Source organism: Dreissena polymorpha, chromosome 12 (assembly GCF_020536995.1).
Source record: "Dreissena polymorpha isolate Duluth1 chromosome 12, UMN_Dpol_1.0, whole genome shotgun sequence".
NCBI classification, from domain to species: Eukaryota; Metazoa; Mollusca; class Bivalvia; order Myida; family Dreissenidae; genus Dreissena; species Dreissena polymorpha.
The window spans coordinates 59411501-59437393 of NC_068366.1; the positions used below are offsets into that span (position 1 = coordinate 59411501).

The window sequence follows — 25893 nt, forward strand, 5'->3', positions numbered from 1 at the left end:
TAGTGTTATTGGTTTGCAACAAACCAATTTATACATAATATTAAAGTATATAACCAGGGTTTAATTCATGTGCATAAAGTTTCAGTTTAAACTAGATTTTCGCCAAGTTGATACTTTCTTCAAGCAAAAATTCCATAAAATCAAAAAGTGGCGGCCCTTATTAGCATGTGGATGATACTTAATGCACAAGCATTAAGCCCTGTTTTCCCAGGGTGAGGTTCATATATTTTATTAATTGCCAAATGTTTCAGATCCTCGCCACACATGAAAGGCCAGTACTTTAACAACAACAACAAGGAGAAGTTTACGGGGCGTGGTGATCACCCGTCCGGCGGCGGTCATCGGGAGCACCGCTACTACCGGTACCCGTACAACCAGAAGCACGAGGCCCGCACGGAGCATTCCCCGGGACTGCAGAAGCGTGACAGCAAGGGCTCAGACCCTTACGACGGACTGATGACGCAGCGGGACAAGGAGTGGATCATCAAAATACAGCTGCTCCAGCTGCAGACGGACAACCCCCTCGTGGACGACTTCTACTATACCGTATGTACATCGTCTGAGTTGTGGACGACTTAATAATACTGTATGTACATTGTCTGAGTCGTGGACGACTTCTACTATACCTTATGTACGCTGTCTGAGGTTCGTTAGCTGCATCATCATGGATGATGATGGTGGGCCAGGGTTTCTTTTACTGTTAGGAAATGCTTCCATGAGCCCTTTTTGTTTTGGGGAAAAATATCATGAGTTGTGCTCTGTGAAAAGTTTTTTTTTGCATGTGCATTAAGTTATGCATTAAATCCCTTTTTCACAGAGCACTGCCCAATTGTTTGTGGTATTTTTGGGGAAAATGAAATACGTAAGGAAATGGAATCAGCATGATAAAAAGAAATTGTGTAGAAGTTAAATAAAGTCAATCGAGGCATACATTTTTGGTCCTGTCATAGTGTGTATATATATGTTCAGACACTTATTTGGAGTGTAATTATGGCCACCATGAAAAGACTGTAGAATTATTTCCTGAGATATGATAGCATCAATGTGTCTGACTGTAAAATCAAGATACAGTATACTTTGCGTAATTACTTGAATGAATATATAGAAAGCTGGTTTAGTTGTAAGTATTAGTGAAGGAACAAAATAAGATTAAATTTATTATAAACAATAACATATGTTAAAACTGGGCTTGATGTGTATAATTTGCTGGAATTTTTAATTTATCTGGTAAAACAACCCATTTACACCTATTTTCCCCTGTCAGGCCTGGTGCCTGCGCAAGAAGGCCCGTGAGCAGGGAGTTGACGGGGAAGGTCGTGACCCCAGACTGGTTATACCCGCGCTGGCTCGCATGGAGCATAAGGCTTACAAACCAGGTACATAACAAATGGCTTACTACCCAGGTACATAACACATGGCTTACTACCCAGGTACATGACACATGGCTTACTACCCAGGTACATAACACATGGCTTACTACCCAGGTACATAACACATGGCTTACTACCCAGGTACATAACACATGGCTTACTACCCAGGTACATAACACATGGCTTACTACCCAGGTACATAACACATGGCTTACTACCCAGGTACAAAACACATGGCTTACTACCCAGGTACATAACACATGGCTTACAAACCAGGTACATAACACATGGCTTACTATCCAGGTACATAACACATGGCTTACAAACCAGGTACATAACACATGGCTTACTATCCAGGTACATAACACATGACTTACTACCCAGGTACATAACACATGGCTTACTACCCAGGTACATAACACATGGCTTACTACCCAGGTACATAACACATGGCTTACAAACCAGGTACATAACACATGGCTTACTACCCAGGTACATAACACATGGCTTACTACCCAGGTACATAACACATGGCTTACTACCCAGGTACATAACACATGGCTTACTACCCAGGTACATAACACATGGCTTACTACCCAGGTACATAACACATGGTTTACAAACCAGGTACATAACACATGGCTTACTACCCAGGTACATAACACATGGCTTACTACCCAGGTACATAACACATGGCTTACAAACCAGGTACATAACACATGGCTTACTACCCAGGTACATAACACATGGCTTACTACCCAGGTACATAACACATGGCTTACAAACCAGGTACATAACACATGGCTTACTACCCAGGTACATAACTCTGGGCTTACTACCCAGGTACATAACACATGGCTTACTACCCAGGTACATAACACATGGCTTACTAACCAGGTGCCATATTTTAGGGGGTATAAGGCATGACTTGTTCTATCCCAAATACCTTTGTATAAACTTGACTATCTAATACCGCATACTTAAAACTTTTCCCTTCTCTCTCAATTACCTGATAATCTCATATATTCCCAAGTTCCATTTTTAAAAGCAAATTCTGGTAAATATTGACTATAAAAGAGCTCAAGAGTTCATAAACACAAACCTTCACTATTTTTCTATTGTATCAAATGAATTTTTGCATATGTTACTATTTAAAGATTTGATGAAATAGTCGTCCAAGCAGAATGGGTATTTCGACTTAATACATGTATATCACCAGATTGTGTGCACTCATAGTGCACTATTAATAGTCTTTTTCAATGACTGATCAACAAGTGAGTTTTAATTTAGATTTCATGCAATATGTTATATGAAACACAGTTCCCAATTTTAAAAAGTTGTACATGTTTTTTATCATATGAAACAACAAATGCTGCATTTATAGTCTAAATGAAGGTTTAATAACATAATTTATACTTTTCGTTTTGTGGTATTATTCAATGCACATAATTGTTTTTGTAAACTGAAACATGCTTTCCAATTTTATTGCAAACGAGTTGTTTACAAAATCTAGTCTCAATTCTAGCTCATTTTGTGTCAATCCTTTGTCCTGATTAACAGAGCGCAAAAATTAACGTAGGTGTACACATTTTCAAAGGTAAACTTTGTAGCGATGTTCAGCTCTTTTGGTTTGTTCATTTTTGAAACAGATAATGTATTGTATACTGATTGAACAGAAAATCCTGTCAAGACTGGATTTAATGTTGGTTGTTGTGAAAATATTATCAGCAGTGTGTAGACTGCGATGTTTTGACAAAAGAGTACGCATGTGCGAATCGAACTCTGTGCTGATATGTTCCATAATTAACAGTTATACACTTTTCTGAATGGCATTGTTGTTGACAATTGCTTCGTTAATAATGTTCTTGAAAATGCTTGATTATATTTGGCATGAAAGGACACTTTGTTTCAAGAAATTATTTTGCCAATCTACTATTTTATTTAAAATATCATCAGTGTTTCATGCCTTTGTGCTCTTTTAACCAGTCTTTGAGGAATCCAAGTATGGTTGTGTTAATTTGTGTTTATGTTCTCGTATTTATATAAAAACCCTGCTGTGGGGAAATGGGGCTTAATGCACGTGTGTAGTGTTGTATCAGATTAGTCTGTGCAGTTGTCACAGGCTAATCAGGTGTGTAGTGTGGTCCCAGATTAGCGTGTGAGGACTGCACAGGCTAATCTTGGACAACATTTTACATACATGCAGTCAGCCTATTATCCCAGAGCAAGGCTCATATCAAGTACACAATTTCCAACTTCTCCCATACCAGCCCAGTTTGAAGGGTCCCTTGGTCGCCTTACAACGTCCAGCGTGCACAATCCTCGACAGATCATAGACCTGCTGGCCAAGAGCATGTCCGAGCAGGGCGGAGGCAAGAGCAAGTCCAACGTAGGGAAGGAACTGCGCAAGTCCAGGCAGCTCCTCATGGACATTGAGAAGGTGGGTTTAGCTTAGTGCCTTTAAAAAAACTCAGTTGAATTGAAAGGCTATGACTTATTTAAATACTCTCGAGGACATTTTCTGGGTAAAACCAGTTATATTTGTGTGTGTATTTTTTGGGGGGACGGGAGGAGATCTAAAGAAAACTCCGGCAGTGGGTATTGAATCTGTGACTTCTTATTTTAGGTTAGATCGCCTGGGGCGGTTCACTAGTCTTGAGAGCATTTCAGTCATTTATAGCACGTCAACATTAACCCCTCATTAACCTTTCTGCATGAATATATGAGGCTTGATGTGGGAAATCTGGGCTAAATGCATTTGTGTTAAGTGTCATCCCAAAGCGTCATCCCAGATTCCACATTTTGATGAGGGACGACACTTTCTGCCTAAACTGGATTTTCACTAAGAAGAGAGTTTTTTTAAACGAAAAATGACATAAAAGCAGAAAATGTGGTTCCTGATTAGCCTATTGTGGGAAAATGCTTTACGCACATGCATTAAGCCCCTTTGTCCCAGATGAAGGCTTGCATATTTCCTACAGGAATCCAAAGAAAAACTGTAAGTAGGTAAAATATTTAAACCACTTCCCTCTTAAATGCTGTCTTAGCCAGTTGTATAATAATAAATGTTTGCCCTATTGGATTTTTATGTCCCCCACCACTATAGTGGGGGACATATTGTTTTTGCCCTGTCTAAATGTTGGTTGGTTGGTTTGTCTGTTTGTTTGTTTGTCTGCTTCAACTTATACATTTTGCCATAACTTTTGCAATATTGAAGATAGCAACTTCATATTTGGTATGCATGTGTATCTCATGGAGCTGCACATTTTGAGTGGTGAAAGGTAAAGGTCATCCTTCAAGGTCAAAGGTCAAATATATAGCTTCAAAGCGGCGCAGAAGGGGACATAGTGTTTCTGACAAACACATATCTTGTTTGAAACTCAAAATCATCAAACATTTTCAAACGTAGGGCTGAGCCGTTTCATCTTACTTGTGGAACACAGGAAACTGTACAGAAAACAGTCGTTTTATTCGTTATTTATTGGAGTGGTTAAGCAGAATATCAGCATCATTATTTCTCAGGGAATTTATTTAATGAAAATTCTAAAGTACTGTGAATTCATTATATTTGTTTGACATTAAATTTTGAGAATTCTTAGAATTGGTCTTATAATTGGGATCTTCAATTTGTGGATATTTACAATGTCATATATAATACATGTCATATGTAAACATTTGTTCAACATTTGATTTCGTGTTTGAGTAAATCCACGAAAATCCACGAACATACTTGATTACTCATATTGGTTTCACAGTATTTGAGACTTCAACAAAAGCAATTTGTCTATGTACAAGGGTTTTATACATTATTGTTTTCATATGAAGTGTATTTCCTTTGTAGGGTTACAACATTCTTCTGATCATTGAGGATTTGGAGACCAAGATTCTGGCTTTACCAGAGGACACTGCGTATGTTTTTTATGCGTATGTGTTGGTGAAACTAGTTGCTCATTTTATATGGAGGAAACTGCGTATGTATTGGTGTTGGTGAAACAAGTTGATCATTTTATATGGAGGAAACTGCGTATGTATTGGTGTTGGTGAAACAAGTAGATCATTTTATATGAAGGAAACTGCGTATGTATTGGTGTTGGTGAAACTAGTAGCTCATTTTATATAGAGGAAACTGCATATGTATTGGTGTTGGTGAAACAAGTAGATCATTTTATATGAAGGAAACTGCGTATGTATTGGTGTTGGTGAAACAAGTAGATCATTTTATATGAAGCAGCTGTGGACCTTTAGAAAGAGATAGACATTTTTCATGGTAAACTTAAAACTTGGAGCAATTTGCATTATTTTATAGGGGCTCTATTCTGGGACAAGACTAAATTAGGCCATGCTAAAGAAAGCAATAAATCCCTGTGTGTGGCCTTATGCCCTTGAATCCATAAAACCATTTGTGAAAAAGTAGAATTGTCATTATTTGAGCCCCAATCTTGGAAAACTGGACTTTATGCTTGTGCGCAAAGTGTCTTTCCTCTTATGGAATTTTTCATTAATAGGAAATCTCTTCTTAACAAAAATTGAGTTTAGTGTCAGAACCATTCTAATTTGATGTCTCTGTATATCGAATAATCCCTTTTTGTCAGACATAAAATTTCTACTACATACTTTGCCACACATAAGCAAGTTAAGGCAGAAAGTGTCGTTCCTGACAAGCCTGTGCCGACTGCACAGGCTAATCTGGGATGACACTTTGCCCACATATATTAAGCCCAGTGTTCCCAAAACAAGGCTGATAGAATCTCTCTCACATACTCCATACAGGAAGCCGTTGCTTGAGGAGAGATCTAACTATGTGGACCTGCTGTTCCACTACCTGCTGTGTGACGGCAACTCTGCAGCCTTCATGCAGTACATGAACGTCAGGAAGGGCAGATCACTCACGCGCCGCGCCCTGCCGCTTCTAGATAAGGTGTGTGGAATGTGAATGGTTTTAATGTGGAATAGGAGCTGGGTTCCTATTATCACGTCAGTGTTTTGATATTATTGCCTATTGGTTTTTCTTTCCCATTATCGTAAAATTCGTGGATCGATTTCACCTTGATAAGGTACGTTGAATGTTTATCGAGTACTGTTGAACAGGAGCTGGGTACTTTTGTCATTTTAGCGTTACAGATATAAACGCCAAGATCGTGTGAAAGGATTGGTTTTCTTGCCTATTGACTTCATATTCTTAGATAGATCTTCTGAAACATTATTAACATATTGACATATTGTTGCACTTCAGAGAAGCTTAAATGTTGATCACCAACTTGAATGATTACTAATAATAAGAACCCCCTTTGAAGAAGAGGGGGTATATTGTTTTGCTGGATGTGTGTCTGTCAGTAGACCAGTTTGTTTCTGATCAATAACTTGTGAACGGATTGAAATTTGAGTCACTAGGTTAAAGGTCACTGTCACACTAAGAGTGAAAATTGTTTCTGATCAATAACTTGTGAATGGAGGGACCGATTAGCTTGATACTTCTCATGTGCATCGGCGTCGGACAGTAGATGGCCCCTAATGAAATAGGGGTCATAAGGTCGAAGGTCACTGTCACACTAAGTTTGATATCATTTCCGATGAATAACTTGACAACTGATTCACCAATTGGCTTGATACTTCCCATGTGGATTGGCCTTGGACAGTAGATTACCCCTGTTAAAGTTGGGGTAACTAGGTCAAAGGTCATGTTTTCTGTGACACTTAGTGTTAAATTAGTTTCTGTTTGATATGTCATTGAAGGTTTTAGTGATGGCTGTCAAGGCCCTGTTTTATCCCGGGACTTATCTTTGTCATTAAGCGACATGGGTAATTTAGATATAAAGGTCATTTTCTCTAATACGTGCTGTTTGTTCCTGTACAGGTTCAGTCTGTGGGTATTGTGTCACTGGTCTGCAAGAATCTTCAGCAGCTCATGAGGAAGGACCAGGGAGACGAGGTACTGGGCTTGATGGAGATTTATTTTAGCCACTTTCTGGGAAAACTGGGCTTATTGCACAGTAAGTGTGGTCTGCACAGGCTAATCAGGGACAACACTTTTAGCTTTTGTTCTATTTTTTGTTTAAAGGAAGTCCAGCCTTAGCAAAATTCAAATTTAGGCATAAGTGTTGTTGTTGATTATCCTATGCAGACTGCACAGTCTTATATGGAATAACACTTTCTGCACATGCATTAAGCCCAGTTTTCCAAGAATGCGGTTCAAATCATTTCTGGACTTACTCTGCCGTACAACAAATTAGCCAATAGCATCAACTAAGCGAATTTGGCTAAAAGAAATTGCATTCAGCATTTTATGCCCCCTTTCGTCGAAAAGGGGGTATATAGTTTTCGCACTGTCCCTCTGTAAGTCTGTCTGTCAGTCTGTCACACTTTTCGTGTCCGCTCTCAAATTCAAATAGTTTGAATCCGATCTTTACGAAACTTGGTCAAAAGTTGTATCTAGACAATATCTAGGTATAGTTCGAATATGGGTCATGCTGGGTCAAAAACTAGGTCACGGGGTCGAAAAAAAACAAATCCAAGGAAAGTAATAAGCTTTAAATGGACATAATTATCTGACCTGCCAAATTACATATTTTTGTTAAATAAATCAAAGCGGCGCAGTAGGCGACATTGTGTTTCTGACAAACACATCGTGGTAAAAGGTCAAGGTCATCCTTCAAGGTCTAAGGTAAGAAATACAAATCCAAGGGAAGTAATAAGCTTTAAAAGGAGATAATTATTCAATATTGAACATAGCAACTTGATATTTGGCCTGCATGTGTATCTCATGGAGCTGCACATTTTTAGTGGTGAATCTACAGTCACGGTAGTGGCTTTTAATTATTTGCTACTAAAAATAGAGATTTGTTAGAGACAATTATTTTCAAGGGAAGTAATTAATATAATTATAAATCTCAGATTATATATTTCCTTACCAAGAATTTAAGTTCTATTCACATTTACTGTACAATTTTTTTATTTTGGTTATTTATAACTCAAATGATTGATTTGTCAAAGTTTTTTTTTAAATGATATAATTATCATTTCTTTCCTGTTCTAATTTGTGAATGGTAGGGTTCATTACTTACCTGTGGACTTATGTCCATAGATAAATGATGAACTCTGGCTATGATCTCTTTCATAAACCACAGGCCTTGGTTGTCAGTGATGTCTTGGTCATTTTTGACTGTCTACAGACCCCCCCCCCCCCCCGGTTGGATTTGACAAAATCCAAGGGAAGTAATAAGCTTTAAAGGGAGATGAATTCTATACCTGCCAAATGATAAATAGAAATTTTATTTCAAAGTGGCGCAGTAGGGGGCATTGTGTTTCTGACGAACACAACTCTTGTTCTTTATAAATTTCATAAAAACATGCAAAGTTAGAAGAATTTGTTAAATGTTCTACTGATAATTAGGCTTACGAAAATGTTGAGCCAGAGGAAGCCCTTAATTTAAATTGCAGCGTTGCATTTGTTATGGTTATATCAGTAGTTTATTATCTTGGGGAGATTCGATTAAAAAACTTATGCTTGGAGAGAAACTTGTGCTGATTAAGTTCACTTAACATAAGTTTATTGGCAAATAGGGCTGATAGCCTGTTCTGACTTTCAAATTTGTGGGAGGCTATTAGCCATTGTTGTTTTGTTTTAAACCTACAGTGTTACATTGATTACATTTATTAATAATGCATACTTTCACAGGTAAGTTGAATGGCTCAAATTTGCATTATGATGAAAATTGTATGTCCTACTTCACCCTTTTATAATCCTGTCAGCACAGGCTAATCTGGCATAACACTTTTCACCAAAATTCCACAAAAGCAGAATGTGCTCTCCCTGATTAGCATGTGCAGACCTCACTGACTAATCTGGGACGATACCTTTCGACTATGCCTTATGCCTGGTTTTCCCAGAGACAGGCTCAAATAGTGTTCTGAGAAATATTATACTGGTGATTCTCGTAAATATGCAACACAATGTCTTCGATCAATGTTTGCTGGCAGTAACAAATATCAATGCGTTCTTAACACTCTCAGCATGTGGAAGAGCTGTTCGAACCATGCGCAAAGGTGATAGAGACATGTAACCTAGCAACCGTTGTCATGTTTGCGGAGGACATCCAGCAGGAAGAATCTCCATCAACCACCAAGCCTATCGCCCTGGCTCTACAGAATAAGGTAAGTCAGTGGGTTTTTTAAAATCCTTTTAGTGGAATGTGGCGGGGTCAAACATAATTGGGAAAAATCGCGTCTGAAAATGACTGAAATCGGAAAATTAGTGTTGTTGTTTTTTGCTTAGAAAAACTTTAAGAATTGAGAATGAAAGTGTTTTTATTATTATAATTGCTAAGCTTCACTTTATAGAGCTGGATAAAAGATAAAATTAATATTGAGAATTTTTAATATATATATAGATATATTATTATTTTGTTCGAAACCAGAAAGTTAGAATTTCAAATGTTTAGCTGGAAATTGTTTATATTAAAAGAGCGTTTGTCATTTTCCAAAGAGAATGTAGTGATGTTTGTCTTGTTTAATGAATCAACAAGGGGGAGTAGATTGAACACTTTGGGTAAAGAATAGACTTTGTTTTTATTCCATCAACTTATTAGTAAAATCAGGTTTCAGGCCTGTGGGTTATTGGGAAAAGATTGAAATACTTATGCAGTGTATGAGGTGCTTCATACATGTACTTGGTACTAAAATACTTGGGGTTTTCTCTGGAGTGAGTACTTCCTATATATTGAAACATTCCCTGTAACCCATCTTTAATTACTTGTTCTGAAAATACCATTTAAAGAGAGAATATCAATGCACTCAATACAAATTAACCATGCACTAGCAAAACAGGGTATAATGCATGTGCATAAAGAGTCATCCCAGATAAGCTTGTTCAGTCATCACAGGCTAATCAGGGACGACACTCTCGGAATAAACTGGTCTTTTTTTACTGAGACGATACTTTCTTTTAATGAAAAATACAATTAAAGTGGAAAGTGTCATCCCTGATTATCCTGTGTGGACTGCACAGGCTAATCTGGGACGACACTTATACGCACATGCATTAAGCCCTGTTTTCCCAGAGCGAGGCTCACGTGTTTTACACACAGACTTGATGGTGTTTCAGTTTGGCAGCTCCATTCTGTGCACACTGCTACATCGCGGTGAGAAGATCTACAGCTCCACTTCTCCTGTGGACCTGGACAGCAGTCTGCAGAATGAATGGTACGTGGTGTGCTGTTGTCACAATCATTGTGTACCATAATTACACAATAATTTTGTTTTCATGTCCGAAAATTTTGATTTGAAAAATATTTTAAAAAATACAGGTCCGAAAATTTTAGAGACAGGTATGTTATATTTGTTTGTCACAGGTGTGTTATATTTGTTTGTCAATTATTATATTGAAATAACAGCAATAAATCAATGTTCAATAATTTTATTGTGTTGTACTCTTCTTTCTCTGCTTTGAAATTAACACAACTTTACATCTTTGCAATCACTTTCCTGAAATTATACATAACAAATAAAAACATTAAACTTATTACTTTCTTAATACGACATCATTTCTAACACTGTTGGAAAAAAACATTGTTTATTACCTGTTACCTAATAACGCAAATATAATGGTCCCTTGCCCTTAGGCATTCATCTGCCAGGTTTTATGACTTTATTTGAGTTGTAAAAACACATGATTGAAGGGTCACCAGATAGACGAAAACAGGGCAGAAATCTGGTAAAATAGCACTGTAAAATCGACTATTGGAAAATTAAGTTTTTAATTATGGACCCAAATCTGTATGTCCGAAAATTAGAGGCACAAAAATTAATTATTTAGGATTAAAAAGGGTTGTCCAAAAGTTAAGAGTGTCCAAAAACTTAGAGTAATTAGAGTAGTCTTGTTATATATACAAGTCTAGCTCTGGGAAAACGGGGCTAAATGCATATTCATAGTAACATCCCAGATTAGCCTGTGCAGTCCGCACATGCTAATCATGGACTACACAGGCTGCCTAGACTGAATTTTTGTTTTAGAAGAGACTTCCTTTAATCGAAAAATTCCATTAAGGAGGAAAGTGTGATCCTTGATTGGCCTGTGCACCTGGACAAGCTAAACTGGGATCACACTTTTTTTAACTCTTCCAGTGCTGGAACCGAATTTTGAAGGACTTTGCAAACAGTTTGGATCCAGATGAGACGCCACAAAACGTGGCGTCTCATCAGGATCCAAACTGTTTGCTATTCTGATAGTATTCTTTGAAAAAAATCGAAGAAAATGCTAATTTTAGAAATTCTGCAGACGACATTTTAGCAGACGACAAATTTCCCAGCATGCAAAGGGTTAACCAATATGCATTGAGCAAAGCTTTCCCGGAGCACAGGTCATATATATGGCTTTACTGGGTAATATGTATAAATCACTTTGCACAAAATGTTCCATTGTTGCTGTGGATTCGTAATCATTATGTCTCCCTTAAGCAGGGTATAGTACTTTACACCTAATGGTCTGTCCGTCAGATGGTTGTTCCATAGAACTTGTTACCATATTACCTGTTTTTGTATGACATTCTTATCTGCTTACACCCCAAACTGAGGCTCCAAGAAAACACACAGTAGTTGATAGACACTTGAAATGTACTATTTAGCTGTTTATGCAATAACAATGTATGTTCAATCCTATATTTTTTTCATTTAGCCTAGTAATTGCATCTCCATTACAGGATGTCCACTGTTTAATGACACCATTTTGTCTTCCACAGCCACATGCAGTTTTTGCATTAGTTTTGTCTATTTCTTAATTCAAAATTGGAAAGTCAATCATTTAGAACAGGTACACTGTAAAGCGTGATCAACAGTGTATTGCAATAAATAACATTTCTTGACAATTTTGAAAAAGTAATATTTGAATTCCACAAATATCCATGAAATTGTTATTTTTTAGGAACCACAATATTTTATTCTGACAAATATAAATGGTTAAACTGTGTGATGTGTATACGTGTATAACTGTAGATAAACATCATGAAAGTTGCAATTACCATTCATCTGCAGGTGTGAGTTCGTGCATGACTTTGCAAGCATCGTAGCAACTATCCCGTCAGACTCAATCGCCTCACCCCTTCAGACCCACCCAGACATCATGGAGCACCTTGGCAGGCTGCTGAACAAGCGACTCCTCGCCGTGGTGGAAGATAACCTCGACGTCTTCATTCAGCCTCGGCAGTCTTGAGAATGTCACATCACAGAGAGCGATTCACGCACTGAAAGTTTTGGCATTTCCCCTGATCTGCTTACCCTGAAAGAGAGAGCAAAGGAGAAATCTTTGTGCAGTCATTCGCCTTTTACCCAAATATGAGAATGATGGAATGGTCCTTAGGAAATAATTTTGTTTTCGGTACTCTGTGCATAAGTAAAGTAGATATTTTTGCAGTTGGAGGCTGATCTGGATTGTATTGGTTAATATGCATCTGTTAATATTTTCACAAGAAGGTTTAGTGGTAAAAGTTCTTTTCATTCTGTGAATAAAGAAATCTATAATCTCTGGGCATATATATGCATGATTACAATTTGTACAATTTGATAAATTAATTTTTTATTTCTCTCATGTATTTTTTATTCAGCAGTTCATTGAAGCAATATTTGGCATTATCTTTGTGATATGTTATTACCAGTTATTATGAATTGCCCAAGACTAATTCATATTGTGATTGATATTTTTCAATGCAGAACTTATCACAGTCTAGAGGTGAAGGTATTAACAGAGAATTTGTGTGTGTTATAATGTTTGCTTCCATATATTCATTTAGTCAAATGTGTGACATTTAAACTCTTGTCCTACAGTTATTTTCATAGCTTTACTTACAAATATTTATGCTTTTGTTATTTAAATAGAATATTTTATTATCATCTCCTAGTATCACACAGATGTCATTGTTATCCCAGGTTTGTGTTTGTCAATAAAATGTTAACAGTAATTGCACATATTTACCTAAAATAAGCATCACTTAACAAGGGCTTTGTGTCTGATAGTATTCACCTTATCACTGTTTGATTTTGATGCCCCCGCTATGATAATGGTTTAAGGACATTCAGTGTTACCCATATCTGTGTGTGTGTATGTTTGGTGTGGGATAGTTTGTGTCCAGCTTTTAACTTTGTCATGCATTATGGGATTTGGAAATAAATTGGCAGACATGATCATTATGTCGAGACAAAGTGTGGCGTTGAAAAAGAAAAAAAAATGCAGCTGTCTCCGAGGTGATCGCAGTAAACACTTCTTCATATGAGAACAGTGGAATTATGTTCATGCAGGGCCCATACATTTGTTATGCATTATTGGATTTCGAATAAATTTGAAATAAATTGGTAAAATTAATTATAATATCAAGATTGTGCACATGCAACAACGTCACTAGCTGGAAGGTTAAAGATGAGTTGATTCGTTCAACAAGTAAAGGTTACAGTGGACACTTGAAGATTGTGTAAAGATGATCATGTGACTGTCAGTTGTATTTCTCTTTATTGCATTGGCACCTTTTCATCATTGCAAGACGACGCGAATGCACCTACTATGGTGCTCACTTAAAGGTCAATGTCACAATTGTTAAAGTCGCTTTATGTGCAGCAACAGTTAAATGCTGTGTTAAGTGTTCACACTAGGTCTGTCACACACTTGTTTCAGTGTCCATGGACATAAAGCGGGGGCATTCATGCAATTTTGACACATTTCCAAATTATGTTTAGCAAAATGATTTTTTCATACATTTATTCGTTAAAGATACTACTGGTAATACATGCGTCAATACACTTTTCTTTTGGTGTGTTAAATCTTCTTGTGAGTTGAAACTGGCAGTTTTTTTAACTTAAATGTGAAGTTCATAGATTGTAAACACTTTGGTACATTTTTATGGTAAAATGTCTTAGTGATTTTTTTATATTATATTACTACGGGGATTTTCTTTTTAAGCTATGATTTCTGTATAATTAAGCATTTGTAACATTTACATTGATTGTAGTTGTAAAACTGATGTTTACATGTAGGTTATTGTAATAAATTGTATATATGCTAAGTTTTTGTAAAATCTTATGTTTGTCGTAGAATTATTTGATACCTAAATTGTTGTCCGACAGCCTGTGGGGCGAAATTTGTTAGGCCCAAAAGGTGGAATGTTGTTAAACCTGCAAACACAGGCAATATTCATGTTTACCTTTTCAATCATGGTAATTTTGTACGTTTTTTTTGTGATATGTCAAAAGCTTATTAAATGATGACAAATAAATCTATGGCTTCTAGCATAATACGGTTGTCTGTGTTGTTGTTACTGTGTGCATAGGTCATATATAGTCTAACAAGACCAATAATAGGTACTTTGAAGATAATTAACACTAGATACCATTGTCTGGTATGCTATAAATCTTTGGGACAAAATAACCTTATGACCCTCTAATATTAACCCTCTCCCACTCAGAGGCAAAGTGAAAATGGCTGTGTGCAAACAGTATAAAACCAGAACATCCTGCGAGTAACTCCCAGTCTGTTCAGGTTTTATGCTCATCAGTATCTAAGGGTTGTAAATGAAGCCTTAAAAACTTAAATCTAGTAATAAAGGACTTTAATTAAATATATTGTGGCGGAAAATTCTGTTTGCCGGGGGTCGGATGGGCATGCGCATTTATACATTTATCTGAATGGACTCTGTGACTACTTGCGTAGTTTATCATCCTTGTAAGGGTAATTCCAAGTTATTAAAGTTAAAGCTTAAACAAAATAAAAAATAGTAGCAATACCGTAGGGTAAAAAACGTGTAGGTGTCAAATCGCTGGCTGAGCGATAAGTTGTATTTTAATGTCCGATTAAGTTTGTAAAAAAGTACAAGCAATATTATCACAAGTGTGGCGATAAAAGTGATCACAAGTGTAGTGATCAAGTAAAAGTATTATCGCAAGTGCGAAAAAGTGTGATCACAAGTGTAGTGATCAATGTCCGATTAAGTATATTATCGCAAGTGGGAAAAAGTGTGATCACAAGTGTAGTGATCAATGTCCGATTAAGTATGTAAAAGGTACAAGTAAAAGTATTGGATCACAAGTGTAGTGATCAAGTAAAGTGCGCAAAAAGTGTGATCACAAGTGTAGTGATCAATGTCCGATTAAGTATGTAAAAGATCACAAGTGTAGTGATCAAGTAAGTGTTATCGCAAGTGCGCAAAAGTGTGATCACAAGTGTAGTGATCAATGTCCGATTAAGTATGTAATCCGCAAGTGCGAAAAAAGTGTGATCACAAGTGTAGTGATCAAGTAAAAGTTTTAGTGTGTCATTAAAAGTGTCATGGCGATTATCATGTAAAAGTGGATCCAATGGTCAAGCGATTGGTAGAACTAGGTTTAGCCCAGCAAAGTATATGGTTCTTCCTAGTTCGGTCGCTGGATGAGCAATAGCATTTTTTATTTTGGGTACGCGGTGTTGCTACTATAACGGTGTTACTTCACGTTTTGTAATTTTATCGTGTGCTCATCCACCTCCGGTAGGTATATTTTCAAAGTAACAGGTTTCCACGAGTGAGTAGCCGATCTTTCGTTGGGCTCGTGGTTACCACCGGCTGTTTTTTCACTGCGGCCTTTTATATCCCACTTTATACTCGTATAATATATTAAAGAGATCTGTTAGTAAATACTTTGTGCATTCTATTACATTTTTGTGATGTTTATTGGGAGGCAAAATATTTTGGAATCGGTTCATTAAACTAGTTAAATGGAGTAATGTGTTGTTTTATCGTTGCAGTCGTAAAATAAAGGACTTTAATTAAATATAACTAAGGGACTACACATTTGTCAAAACAGTATCTTAAGTGGTAAAGGGTAAAACTAATTTTATTTGCCTGAAAATATGTTTTCGTGATATTTGTCTGTGTGTGACAAGAATACAACCAAATAGTCTGGCTTTGTGTTCGTGTCGATGGAAATTGTGTTCACCTTCAAATGGTCAAACCTCTGATTACCTAAACATGCAGTGTACCCAAAGTCACACCAAGATGCCCAGAAAAGAAAATAGTCAAAAGACAGGTTTAAACTAAATACCTGCTAGGAAATATATAATTGTTCAGAGTAAAAATATTATGGTTTATGCTTACAGAGGTGCAGTATCCTATACTAAAAAACCGGTAATAAGCAATATTCACTGGGTGTAAGCTGTGAATATACAAAAATTAATGCACAAATTAGTAAGTTGTCCTGAAGCTTGTTTGAAACTACACTATTTGACTTATTCACATATTATTGAATATGTATGTATTCATTTATCAATGCAGTTTTTGAAATGATTCCTATGCATTTATTTTGAGAGATATTAAAGAGAGGAACTACAATTTACTATGAATTTGATGTGTGTGAAGCAAGTCGGATATTTGCTTTAGTAACTTGACACAAAATTTATGTATGCGCTGTCTATTACAACCTACAAACAGGAAACTTCATGTTGGCAACTAATATCATTCATACAGTACATCATTTGATGTCAGCAAAAGGATTTTTCCATAATATTTGCTGTAAGCAAGTAACATTCTTATGAAAGTTATGTGAGCAACAACATGTAGCCTTATTCATGTAACATTGATGTCAGTAAATAACATTCTTTTAAAAAAAAAAATTTTTTTTTTTCAATATCAGCAACTAGAGTTATTCACAAAATATTTTGAAGTCCGCAACTAGATTTATCCATACAACTTTTGATGACGGAAAGTTATTTTATTCATATTACAAGCCACTATTTATCTGAATTCCTTAATTACTATCAACTGCATTACATTTTTGTCACTAAACATTACTGTGATTGTAAATCTGGTATTTCGGCTGATTGGCGCAAAAAAGTACCATGTGCCTTCTAATTTTAATGTCACATGGTACCTTTTTGCACCAAGGGGGATGAATTTTGTAACCAAACCAGATGTGAGGAATTCACAACTGACAACAAATGGTTTGGTGAAAATTTAAGGCGGGACAAATTAAAGACAAAAACAAATATTTTGTGGAATGGTTTATCTTTTTAGTTTTGCTCTTAACAGAAAGTTTGTGATTGCATACAGGAATTTTCTCTCGCTCCCTAGCTCATTAACTTATTGAGACAGTGCATTTGTCATAGGGCAAGTTCATTCGAAAGTTTGAAGATGAGAAAAAGATACATTTTTAACATATATAAAGTGGCAAGAAAATGTAAGAAATAACTTAAAAAGACTGCACTGGCCAAGAACAAGGGATCACATGTGTTTTTTTGCAAAAATATATCTATAGGAATGCATGAACACTTGCTATGCCAAATTCTGTCAATCATTCATAAGCAAAAAAAACTTATAAGGAAACATTTAAACACTTTTATTTCTTTACCAGCGCAAAAGAAGACTACATAGAGCGAATACAGGTGACATTAGTGAATATACAATATTCTGTTTAAATGTTGCATTTGGGGAGTCCTGCCAGAGTCTATGAAGGCCAAACTCAAGTTGACATCGGCTGAGCCCAAAAATAGGTCCGCAAAACTCATTTAACTCTTAATTAAAAAAAAGTGACACTTTATCTAGTTCAGATTAATGCACATTTAATTGTGTTTTTTTACACAAAAACTATTCAGCCTCATGGTCAAAGTTTATTGTTAGGTTATTATTCATGAAAAAATTCGGTCATTTTGCAAGTCTTATAAAAAAAAATAATCAAACATGTGTGTAAAGTGTCTTCGCAAATTAGGGAAGTCGCTTTACATTCTTATAAAAATTTTCATTTGAAGGAAGTCTTTTCAAAACCAAAATCCAGTTTAAGCAGAAAGTGATGTTTCTCAGTAATCCGAGACGACCCTACGCACATGCATTAAGGCAAGTTTTCACACAATGAGGCTCAATGGAAGTTCTTAGTATTCTCACTCCATCTTAAAGATATTGCCCATTTTCAAACCCAGCAGACAGGTGGGAGTTACTGCCCCCCATAGCACCAGCTATCGACTCCCCAGTAACAATCCAACAAAAACATAAAAAACTACAAACCGACACATCACACTCCATATAATATAAATTACGCCATCAACTACACACTATATATGACATCAAAGGTTATCGACATATGATGTATGTACAACCACACACAAAATGTTGCATTTAACTCTTTCAGTGCTGGAACCGAATTTTGAAGGCCTTTGCAAACAGTTTGGATCCAAATGAGACGCCACAGAATGTGGCGTCTCATCAGGATCCAAACTGTTTGCTATTCTGATAGTATTCTTTTAAAAAAAAATAAAAAATATGCTAATTTAAGAAATTCAGCAGACGACAATTTAGCAGACGACGAATTTCCCAGCATGCAAAGGGTTAATAGACTCCCACTGGAATAGGAATATGTGTAAGTTAGATTCAGACACTATGGGATTCAATTGGTAAGTGCAAGAATAATTTTCCCTGTTTTTTAGTGTAATTTTATTTAACTAGCCGTCTGATTTGCAAATATGATCAAAATTATCTGAACACATTCAAACTGAAGAGTTAAAACTAAATGAAAATGAGCATGTTCACAGTCTAACGCCTTAATTCCATATAATACCAATGTATCAAAAGATTGCCAATTCATCAAATAAACCTTGCCACATGATCAATTTCAATAATAATTACAAATATTTAACATCTACATTTGAACTTCACTCTATTTAACACCGTTTACCAAATATACTGGTCCTAATGCATGGAAAATATCTCCACGTGCAACAATTTTGTTTGCATACTTTCTGTTGCAATTTTTTTTCTACTCATTTCCGATAGATATCACATGGCAAGTTTTAAATTTCAAATATACAATAGTTAAATAAACATTTATTGCAAGATTAAATATTTGATCATTAAAAAAACATAACTTTTTTAACAGACACCATTCTTGTACATCAACGCGATTACACATCATCTTGGGTACATAAAGAAATCAGCGAGGAAATCAATAATTCTATCATTCCATTGTAACCAATCATACAGTATCCAGTCTACGTGACGTGTATACAACATATTATATAAATATATAAATTGAACAAATCTGTGCTTTATTATTTAAAGTTCTAACACAACTAATAAGGCTTTTATATAACACGGTTTGACCTATGAGGCATTCAACCGAGAGCTACCATCCCAAAAGCTTCAGTTATAAGATGTGCCTTTGCTTCATTCAGTATTTTGCTTGGTTATAAAAGCATACATGAACAATGCAAATGTGCAACAAGGTCAAATAAACATTACAAAATCTAGAAAAAATGTGATTTTATCAGGTAAATAAGCCTTTAATGCTATCATTTTATCCATAGTAGACTTTACAACCACTGTTCTCTAATTGTAAATGTAAAAAAAAGTTCAGTTGAAGAAACCAACCAGCCATTTCTTAACCTTTCCTTCTGCATACATGGTAATGGAAGAATGATTTGAATATAAACTAAATAGCTGAAACAATTTATTAACTAAAGCTAGCGTAATACTACCAAAAATGTGCTGCAAACTGAAAATGAGCCCAATGGAATTTGATATCATAAATGCATGTTTAACATTTTCTATTCTGTAACAATGAACAATTGCCTTGGCACCATGGTCACCTTGAAAACCATACATAACATCAATAACAGACAGGCTTGTCAAACATCACTGTTGCATCGTTTTCTGCTGAAAAACATTAAATCATTTGACAAGCGTGAGATGCTGATATAAATTTGATACATAATTCTAATTTATAGTACAATAGTCCCGCGATTTTGACATGGTCTACATGGACTCGAATTCGTCTACACGTTTTTTCGTGTTTCCGGCGCGTATCTGCTTGAGAGTCTTGTACTTGTCGCGGCCTTGCTTCACATTCTCCAAGTGCAGCTGGTCGTTGCGCGTCTGTTTTGAATCGTCTTTCTTCTCCTGCAGCTCAGCCTCCAGCTCCTGAAGTAAACAGATCAGGGCAAACTTTACATTTCTTAAAACTTTAACCCATTTATGCCAAGTGGACTCTCCAATCCTTCTAAATTGGATCAATTTATTTACAAAATTAGGGATGTCTAGTATATTTATTTCTATATTTAGAATATTTCTTACAGAAATTCCTTTAAGCAAACAACGCAGACCCTGATGAGACGCTGCATGGTGGCGTCTCATCTGGGTCTACGCTGTTTGCCAAGGTCTTTTTTCTAGACGCTAGGCATAAATGGGTTAATGTTCTAAATATTCTATATTGTTAACTCTAACTCGACAGCTGACACCTGGAATTACATTTTTCTTCAAATAGAAAAGCGTTCTGATGACATATGCACCATTGCCTGTCTGCATCTTTTTAAACTCTAAGATTTTTTAGTCTTAAGTTTATTCTGTATAGATATGTCAAAGAAAAGGCCAAGAGTTATAAAAAAAACAACTTTGAGATGAGATTCAAACTTTCTCTTTGAGATGCATTCTGACCCCCCCCCCCCCCCCCCTTTAAAGATTCGACTGTAGTTACCCTGAGCTGTTGCTGCAGCCGCTTGTTCTTCTCTATCTCAATCTCTCTCTCCTCCTCATACCGGGGCATGTTCACCATGCTCTCATCAACCTGTAGTTCAGCATCTGGAAACAAAACACAAGAGCTGTAAGAGGACAGCGCGCTCGACTAATTGAGTGCTTGACAGTATAACGTAAGCCATCATGGGGAAATTGTTCATATTCAATAATTTATTAGACGATCTTTCAAAAAAAAAAAAAAAAAAAAAGGAAAACAATTATTTTTTTTTTTTTGGGGGGGGGGGGGATTCTGGGTAGGGGCGTGGGGTATTGTTTGGGTGGAATCCATTGTGGTATTCAGGTAAGTGTTGTTTTGTCAAAATGCTTGATACAGTGGTCTGCTCTTGTTTATAGGTTGGGGTCATGTTGGTAAACAAGTATGCAACATATAAAAGCAATATGTGAAAGCATATAGGAAATATTTGGGATAGTACGCAACTTTAACATAGATTTATCAATAATATGCATATTCTAAGTATAAAAGGGGCAATAATTATGACTAAATGCTTGACAGAGTTGTTTGCTCTTGTTTATAGGTTGGGGTGATGTTGGTAAACAAGTATGCAAAATATAAAAGCAATATGTCAAGGGACAATGAAAATAAATGGGGTAGTACGAAAACTTTAACATTTGCTGCATATTCTAAGTGGAAAAGGGGCTATAATTATGACAAAATGCTTGATAGTGTTGTCTGCTCTTGTTTATAGGTTGGGGTAATGTTGGTAAACAAGTATGCAAAATATGAAAGCAATATGTCAACGGACAAAGAAAATATTTGGGGTAGTAAGAAAACTTTAACATTTGCACACAGACCCAGATGCCAGGGTGAGTAGGATAGCTCCACTATATATATTTCATATATAATAGTCGAGCTAAAAATGTAGTTAATTCAGTTTTCAACATGGCTCAATACATTTAGTAAACAATAGACCCATGCCATTTTTATCAAACATTTTACAATAATATCCCCCATTCCCCTCTACTGTCCACCTTCCCAAATATCCACTCCTGTTCCCTACCCCCTATCCCAGTCCGAACCCATTCCACCCGCATTTTTCTACCAGGTTTCCAACAACACCTAGTTCTGCCCTTTAACCCTCTCCATTACCTACCCCCTATTGTCCACATCTCCCAAGCCAGCCCTATACTGCCCGCCAGCATCCCTTACCTTTCACCCTCTTCCACCAGTTCCCTCCCCCTCCTTCAATTACATACCATCTCCCAAAGTTCCCTCCACTGTATCTAACCCCAACCCAGTTTCCTCCTGTTATCTATCCACTCCTAATCCCCTTGTTTGTTTGCATTATTTACCGGCTGCCCTACGCTGTTTCTTCCCTCAGTTCCATCTCCTGTTACCTAATTCATTACTTTTCACAGGTCCCTCCCCTTACATAACCACTTCCCCAGTTCCCTCCGGTTACCCACATCCTCCAGTTCCTTACTCCATTCCCAAGTTCTGCCTCAACAGTTTCTTCCCCCTCCTCCAGTTCCCTTCCCTATTCTCCAGTTCCATCCTTTTCGTTACCTACCCCTGCTTCATTGCCCTCCCCCTAACCCAGTTCCCTTCAGTGCTATGTACCCACTCCCTCCAGCTCCCTACTATCCCTTACCTCCATGCTCCTGGTCGTCCTCCTCCTTATCTTCCTTCAAGTGCATGGACTCCATGGCCTTCATCAGCGCCTCCTGGTCGCGTTGGGCCTGGTCTCGTGCCAGTGCAAGCTGGGCCTGCATCGAGGACATCATGTCGTCACGCTCCGCCAGCTGGGTCTCACTCTTCTCAACCTCCATCTTGGCTGCCAGGTACTCGGCCTCCTGCAGGCAACCCAATGGTAAAAAAAATGTAGTGCAGGGATCCAGATCGAAAAATAATATAGTACTGAGAACATATAACAAAGAAAGTAGTGCAGGGAACCAAAATGGATGGAAATATTGTAATGCAGGGAACCAAATGGCAAAGAATGGATTGCAGAGAAATGGATTGAAACAATAAAGTGCAGGGTACCAATACCATAGTGGAACCAGTGGGTCAATTTTATTTTCATAATAATTGAAGTAAACTATGAAAACACATTAATTCAAAGAATTAGATATTATATTTTACTTCTTTCATGGCTAATCCTTATCAATCTTAATTTCACTAGATGCTTGCAGCTCACTATGGTGCAAACAATAAAATTTCCCTTTTTTTCATCCACCTTTTATTCATATCAACCAACTAAATTCAAACCAGTCAAATTGTCATCAAACTAAGTTCAACTAATCAAGCCTGAATTTTAACATAATTAAAACAGACAAACAAAATGTTACAAGTCTGCCGACTGAAATCGAGAATCTGAAACCCCCGCTTCAAACCAGCTGGACTTTCCAGCTTGTACTAGCTTCTATCAGAGGAGCCTCATCTGGGAAAACCGGGCTCAATGCATTTGCATAGTGTCGTAAAAAACTAGCCTATGCAGTCCGCACAGGCTAATCATGAACGCAACTTTCCTCCTAACTGGATTTTTGTTTAAAAGAGACTTCCTTTAACAGAAAAATTCCGGACTGCCCAGTTTTCCCAGAGCACTGACTGAGAGCAAGTTGTGTACCAGTCTCATTTTCTCCTCCTCGTGCAGGTTTGCAGTCTCCTGTAGCTGTCTCTCCAGCTCCAGGGCCTTGCGCCTCTGGTCTGCTATCTCCTCCTGGGCCTTGTTGTAGTCGTCCACCACACGCTCTAGCTGTCCAATACGGCTGTTAGAATCCTCCAGAGCTGCCAAACACAACAGGCATGTCAATCATTGAGTTCTGTCTTGTCTTTTTATGTATATTTATCATTTGATTTTTTTTTTGTCTTCTTATATATTTTTATCATTTATATGTCTTTTCTTATAATTTGAGACTCATTCTAAGAACACCTGGCTAAATGCATGTGCGTAAAGTGTCGTAACAGATTAGACTGTGCAGTGTGCACAGACTAATAACAGTTGAAATTTTCTGCCTTAACTTGATCTTCCTTTATAAGTCTTCTTTTAAACGAAAAATTAAAGGTCATTATTGCAGACTGCACTGTCTGGGATCACACTTTAAACACATGCATTAAGCCAATTTTTGCAGAACACGAATTATTTGATCTTAAACTAATCTAGGATTCATAACATAATGAAGAACAAGATGTGTTTGTGAAACACAATGTCCCCCTATATGATGTTTGACCTTGAAGGATGACCTTGACCTTGTGAAGGATGACCTTGACCTTTCACCACTCAAAATGTGCAGCTCCATGAGGTACACATGCATGCCAAATATCAAGTTGCTATCTTCAATATTGCAAAAGTATTCATAAAATAAGCGATTTGGGCCACATATATTTGACCTCTGACCTTGAAGGATGACCTCGACCTTGACCTTTCACCACTCAAAATGTGCAACTCCACGAGATGCACATGCATGCCAAATATCAAGTTGCTATCTTCAATATTGCAAAAGTATTTATAAAATATGTGATTTGGGCCACATATATTTGACCTCTGACCTTGAAGGATGACCTTGACCTTTCACCACTCAAAATGTGCAGCTCCATGAGATACACATGCATGCCAAATATCAAGTTGCTATCTTCAATATTGCAAAAGTATTCATAAAATGAGTGATTTTGGCCACATATATTTGACCTCTGACCTTGAAGGATGACCTTGACCTTTCACCACTCAAAATGTGCAGCTTCATGAGATACACATGCACGCCAAATATGAAGTTGCTATCTTCAATATAGCAAAAGTTATTGCAAAATGTTAAAGTTGGCGCAAACAGACCAACGTACAGACCAACAGACCAACGTACAGACCAACAGACAGGGCAAAAACAATATGTCCCCCACTACTATAGTGGGGGACATAAAAAATAAGGTAATTCGGCGGGGAAAATTAATTCTTCCTCAAAACTAACATAATATAATCATGGTGGAAGTATGTTCAAACGCTGTATTGAGGCATCAATAAATGCATGTAAATTTAAACAAGGTCCAACCTTTCCTGTTGCGTTCACTCTCTTCCTGGTACTTCTTCAACATCTCCTCCAGTTCCTTGCGTTTGTTCTCGGCGTCGTCCCGCTTCTGCCGTTCAATATCCAGACGTGCTTTCTCTGTCTGCTTGGCCATCTTGTCCTCGCGAGCCTGTGCCTTCATTTGTTGCACCTCAATGGAGTCGGGCTTGCGTCTGCGCATGTACAACTCGTGGTTGCCCATGCACAGCGCTAGGATGCGCTTGTTGATTCTTAACCGTGGGGCATAGAACACAAAGTCCTGAAAGTCAGAGGAATACAACAGTGAATGAACAGATAAGATATTGAATTATATTATATGACAAGTAGTATTAAGGGGTTTATTTTGTTTAAAAAATCTATTAATTGATAATTTAAGAAAATTTCAACAATAAGTATAAAAACACATATAAATAAAGTATGACTATTTATCAGTGAAAGTAGGGAATAACAATGAAAATGCTAAAATATTATGCTTTGATGCTACTTCTCAACAACTTATAAAAACATATGTAAGTGGTTTTAAATAAAGTATGTATTTGTTCGAAAGTAGAAGTAAAACACATACATTTCTAAGACAAAATGTAGGAAAACATTTGCAGAAATTGCTTGCAGGTTTGGGTAAAAGGGTTTTATCAAATATTTGGTAGGAACCTTATTCATAGTACACATGTAATAGTAAATCTGATACACATGACTACATCAGTACACTGTCTGTTATTATACTATATGTTAAAGATGTGTACATTATTCTACATAACTATACAACCAATTTTATTTTACAATTATTATCATCGTAATCACATATCACTCGTCAGTAATAACGGTTAGTCATTTAACACCCAATCAACTCCATCAATCAACCATGCAATTAATTACAACATTAACTAATTGTCAATTATTGCCGGAACATGGGTTACAACCTGTTATTATGCATGAATGTCTGAGTAAATATATGATTACATCAATTAACAGAACAAGTGGTAACTGAGAGGGAATGTTGTCTC

General features: G+C 36.8%; 2 protein-coding genes across 10 annotated transcripts in view; one reads left to right on the forward strand and one right to left on the reverse strand.

Moving 5' to 3' along the window:
* LOC127852350 (protein PAT1 homolog 1-like) overlaps positions 1 to 14648 on the forward strand; it is a 34411-nt gene extending 19763 nt beyond the window's left edge. For 5 of the 7 annotated variants that reach the window (XM_052386288.1, XM_052386294.1, XM_052386290.1 and 2 more), the window contains 9 exons: positions 252 to 546; positions 1265 to 1376; positions 3641 to 3810; positions 5212 to 5294; positions 6141 to 6288; positions 7225 to 7299; positions 9381 to 9521; positions 10471 to 10568; positions 12396 to 14648. In XM_052386288.1, the coding sequence (XP_052242248.1) occupies positions 252 to 546; positions 1265 to 1376; positions 3641 to 3810; positions 5212 to 5294; positions 6141 to 6288; positions 7225 to 7299; positions 9381 to 9521; positions 10471 to 10568; positions 12396 to 12573 (1300 nt within the window). In that variant the 3' untranslated portion in view covers positions 12574 to 14648. The remainder of the gene's footprint in view (positions 1 to 251; positions 547 to 1264; positions 1377 to 3640; positions 3811 to 5211; positions 5295 to 6140; positions 6289 to 7224; positions 7300 to 9380; positions 9522 to 10470; positions 10569 to 12395) is intronic. The other 2 variants (XM_052386289.1, XM_052386295.1) reach the window with 1 other exon arrangement.
* Positions 14649 to 17363: 2715 nt separating this feature from the next.
* The window catches only part of LOC127852781 (radixin-like), a 50935-nt gene continuing 42405 nt past the window's right edge, over positions 17364 to 25893 (reverse strand). For all 3 annotated transcript variants that reach the window (XM_052386741.1, XM_052386740.1, XM_052386742.1), the window contains exons 10-14: positions 24875 to 25148; positions 23458 to 23618; positions 22483 to 22684; positions 20835 to 20938; positions 17364 to 20281 (exon numbers count right to left, since the gene is read on the reverse strand). In XM_052386741.1, coding sequence (XP_052242701.1) covers positions 20117 to 20281; positions 20835 to 20938; positions 22483 to 22684; positions 23458 to 23618; positions 24875 to 25148 — 906 coding nt within the window. In that variant the 3' untranslated portion in view covers positions 17364 to 20116. The remainder of the gene's footprint in view (positions 20282 to 20834; positions 20939 to 22482; positions 22685 to 23457; positions 23619 to 24874; positions 25149 to 25893) is intronic.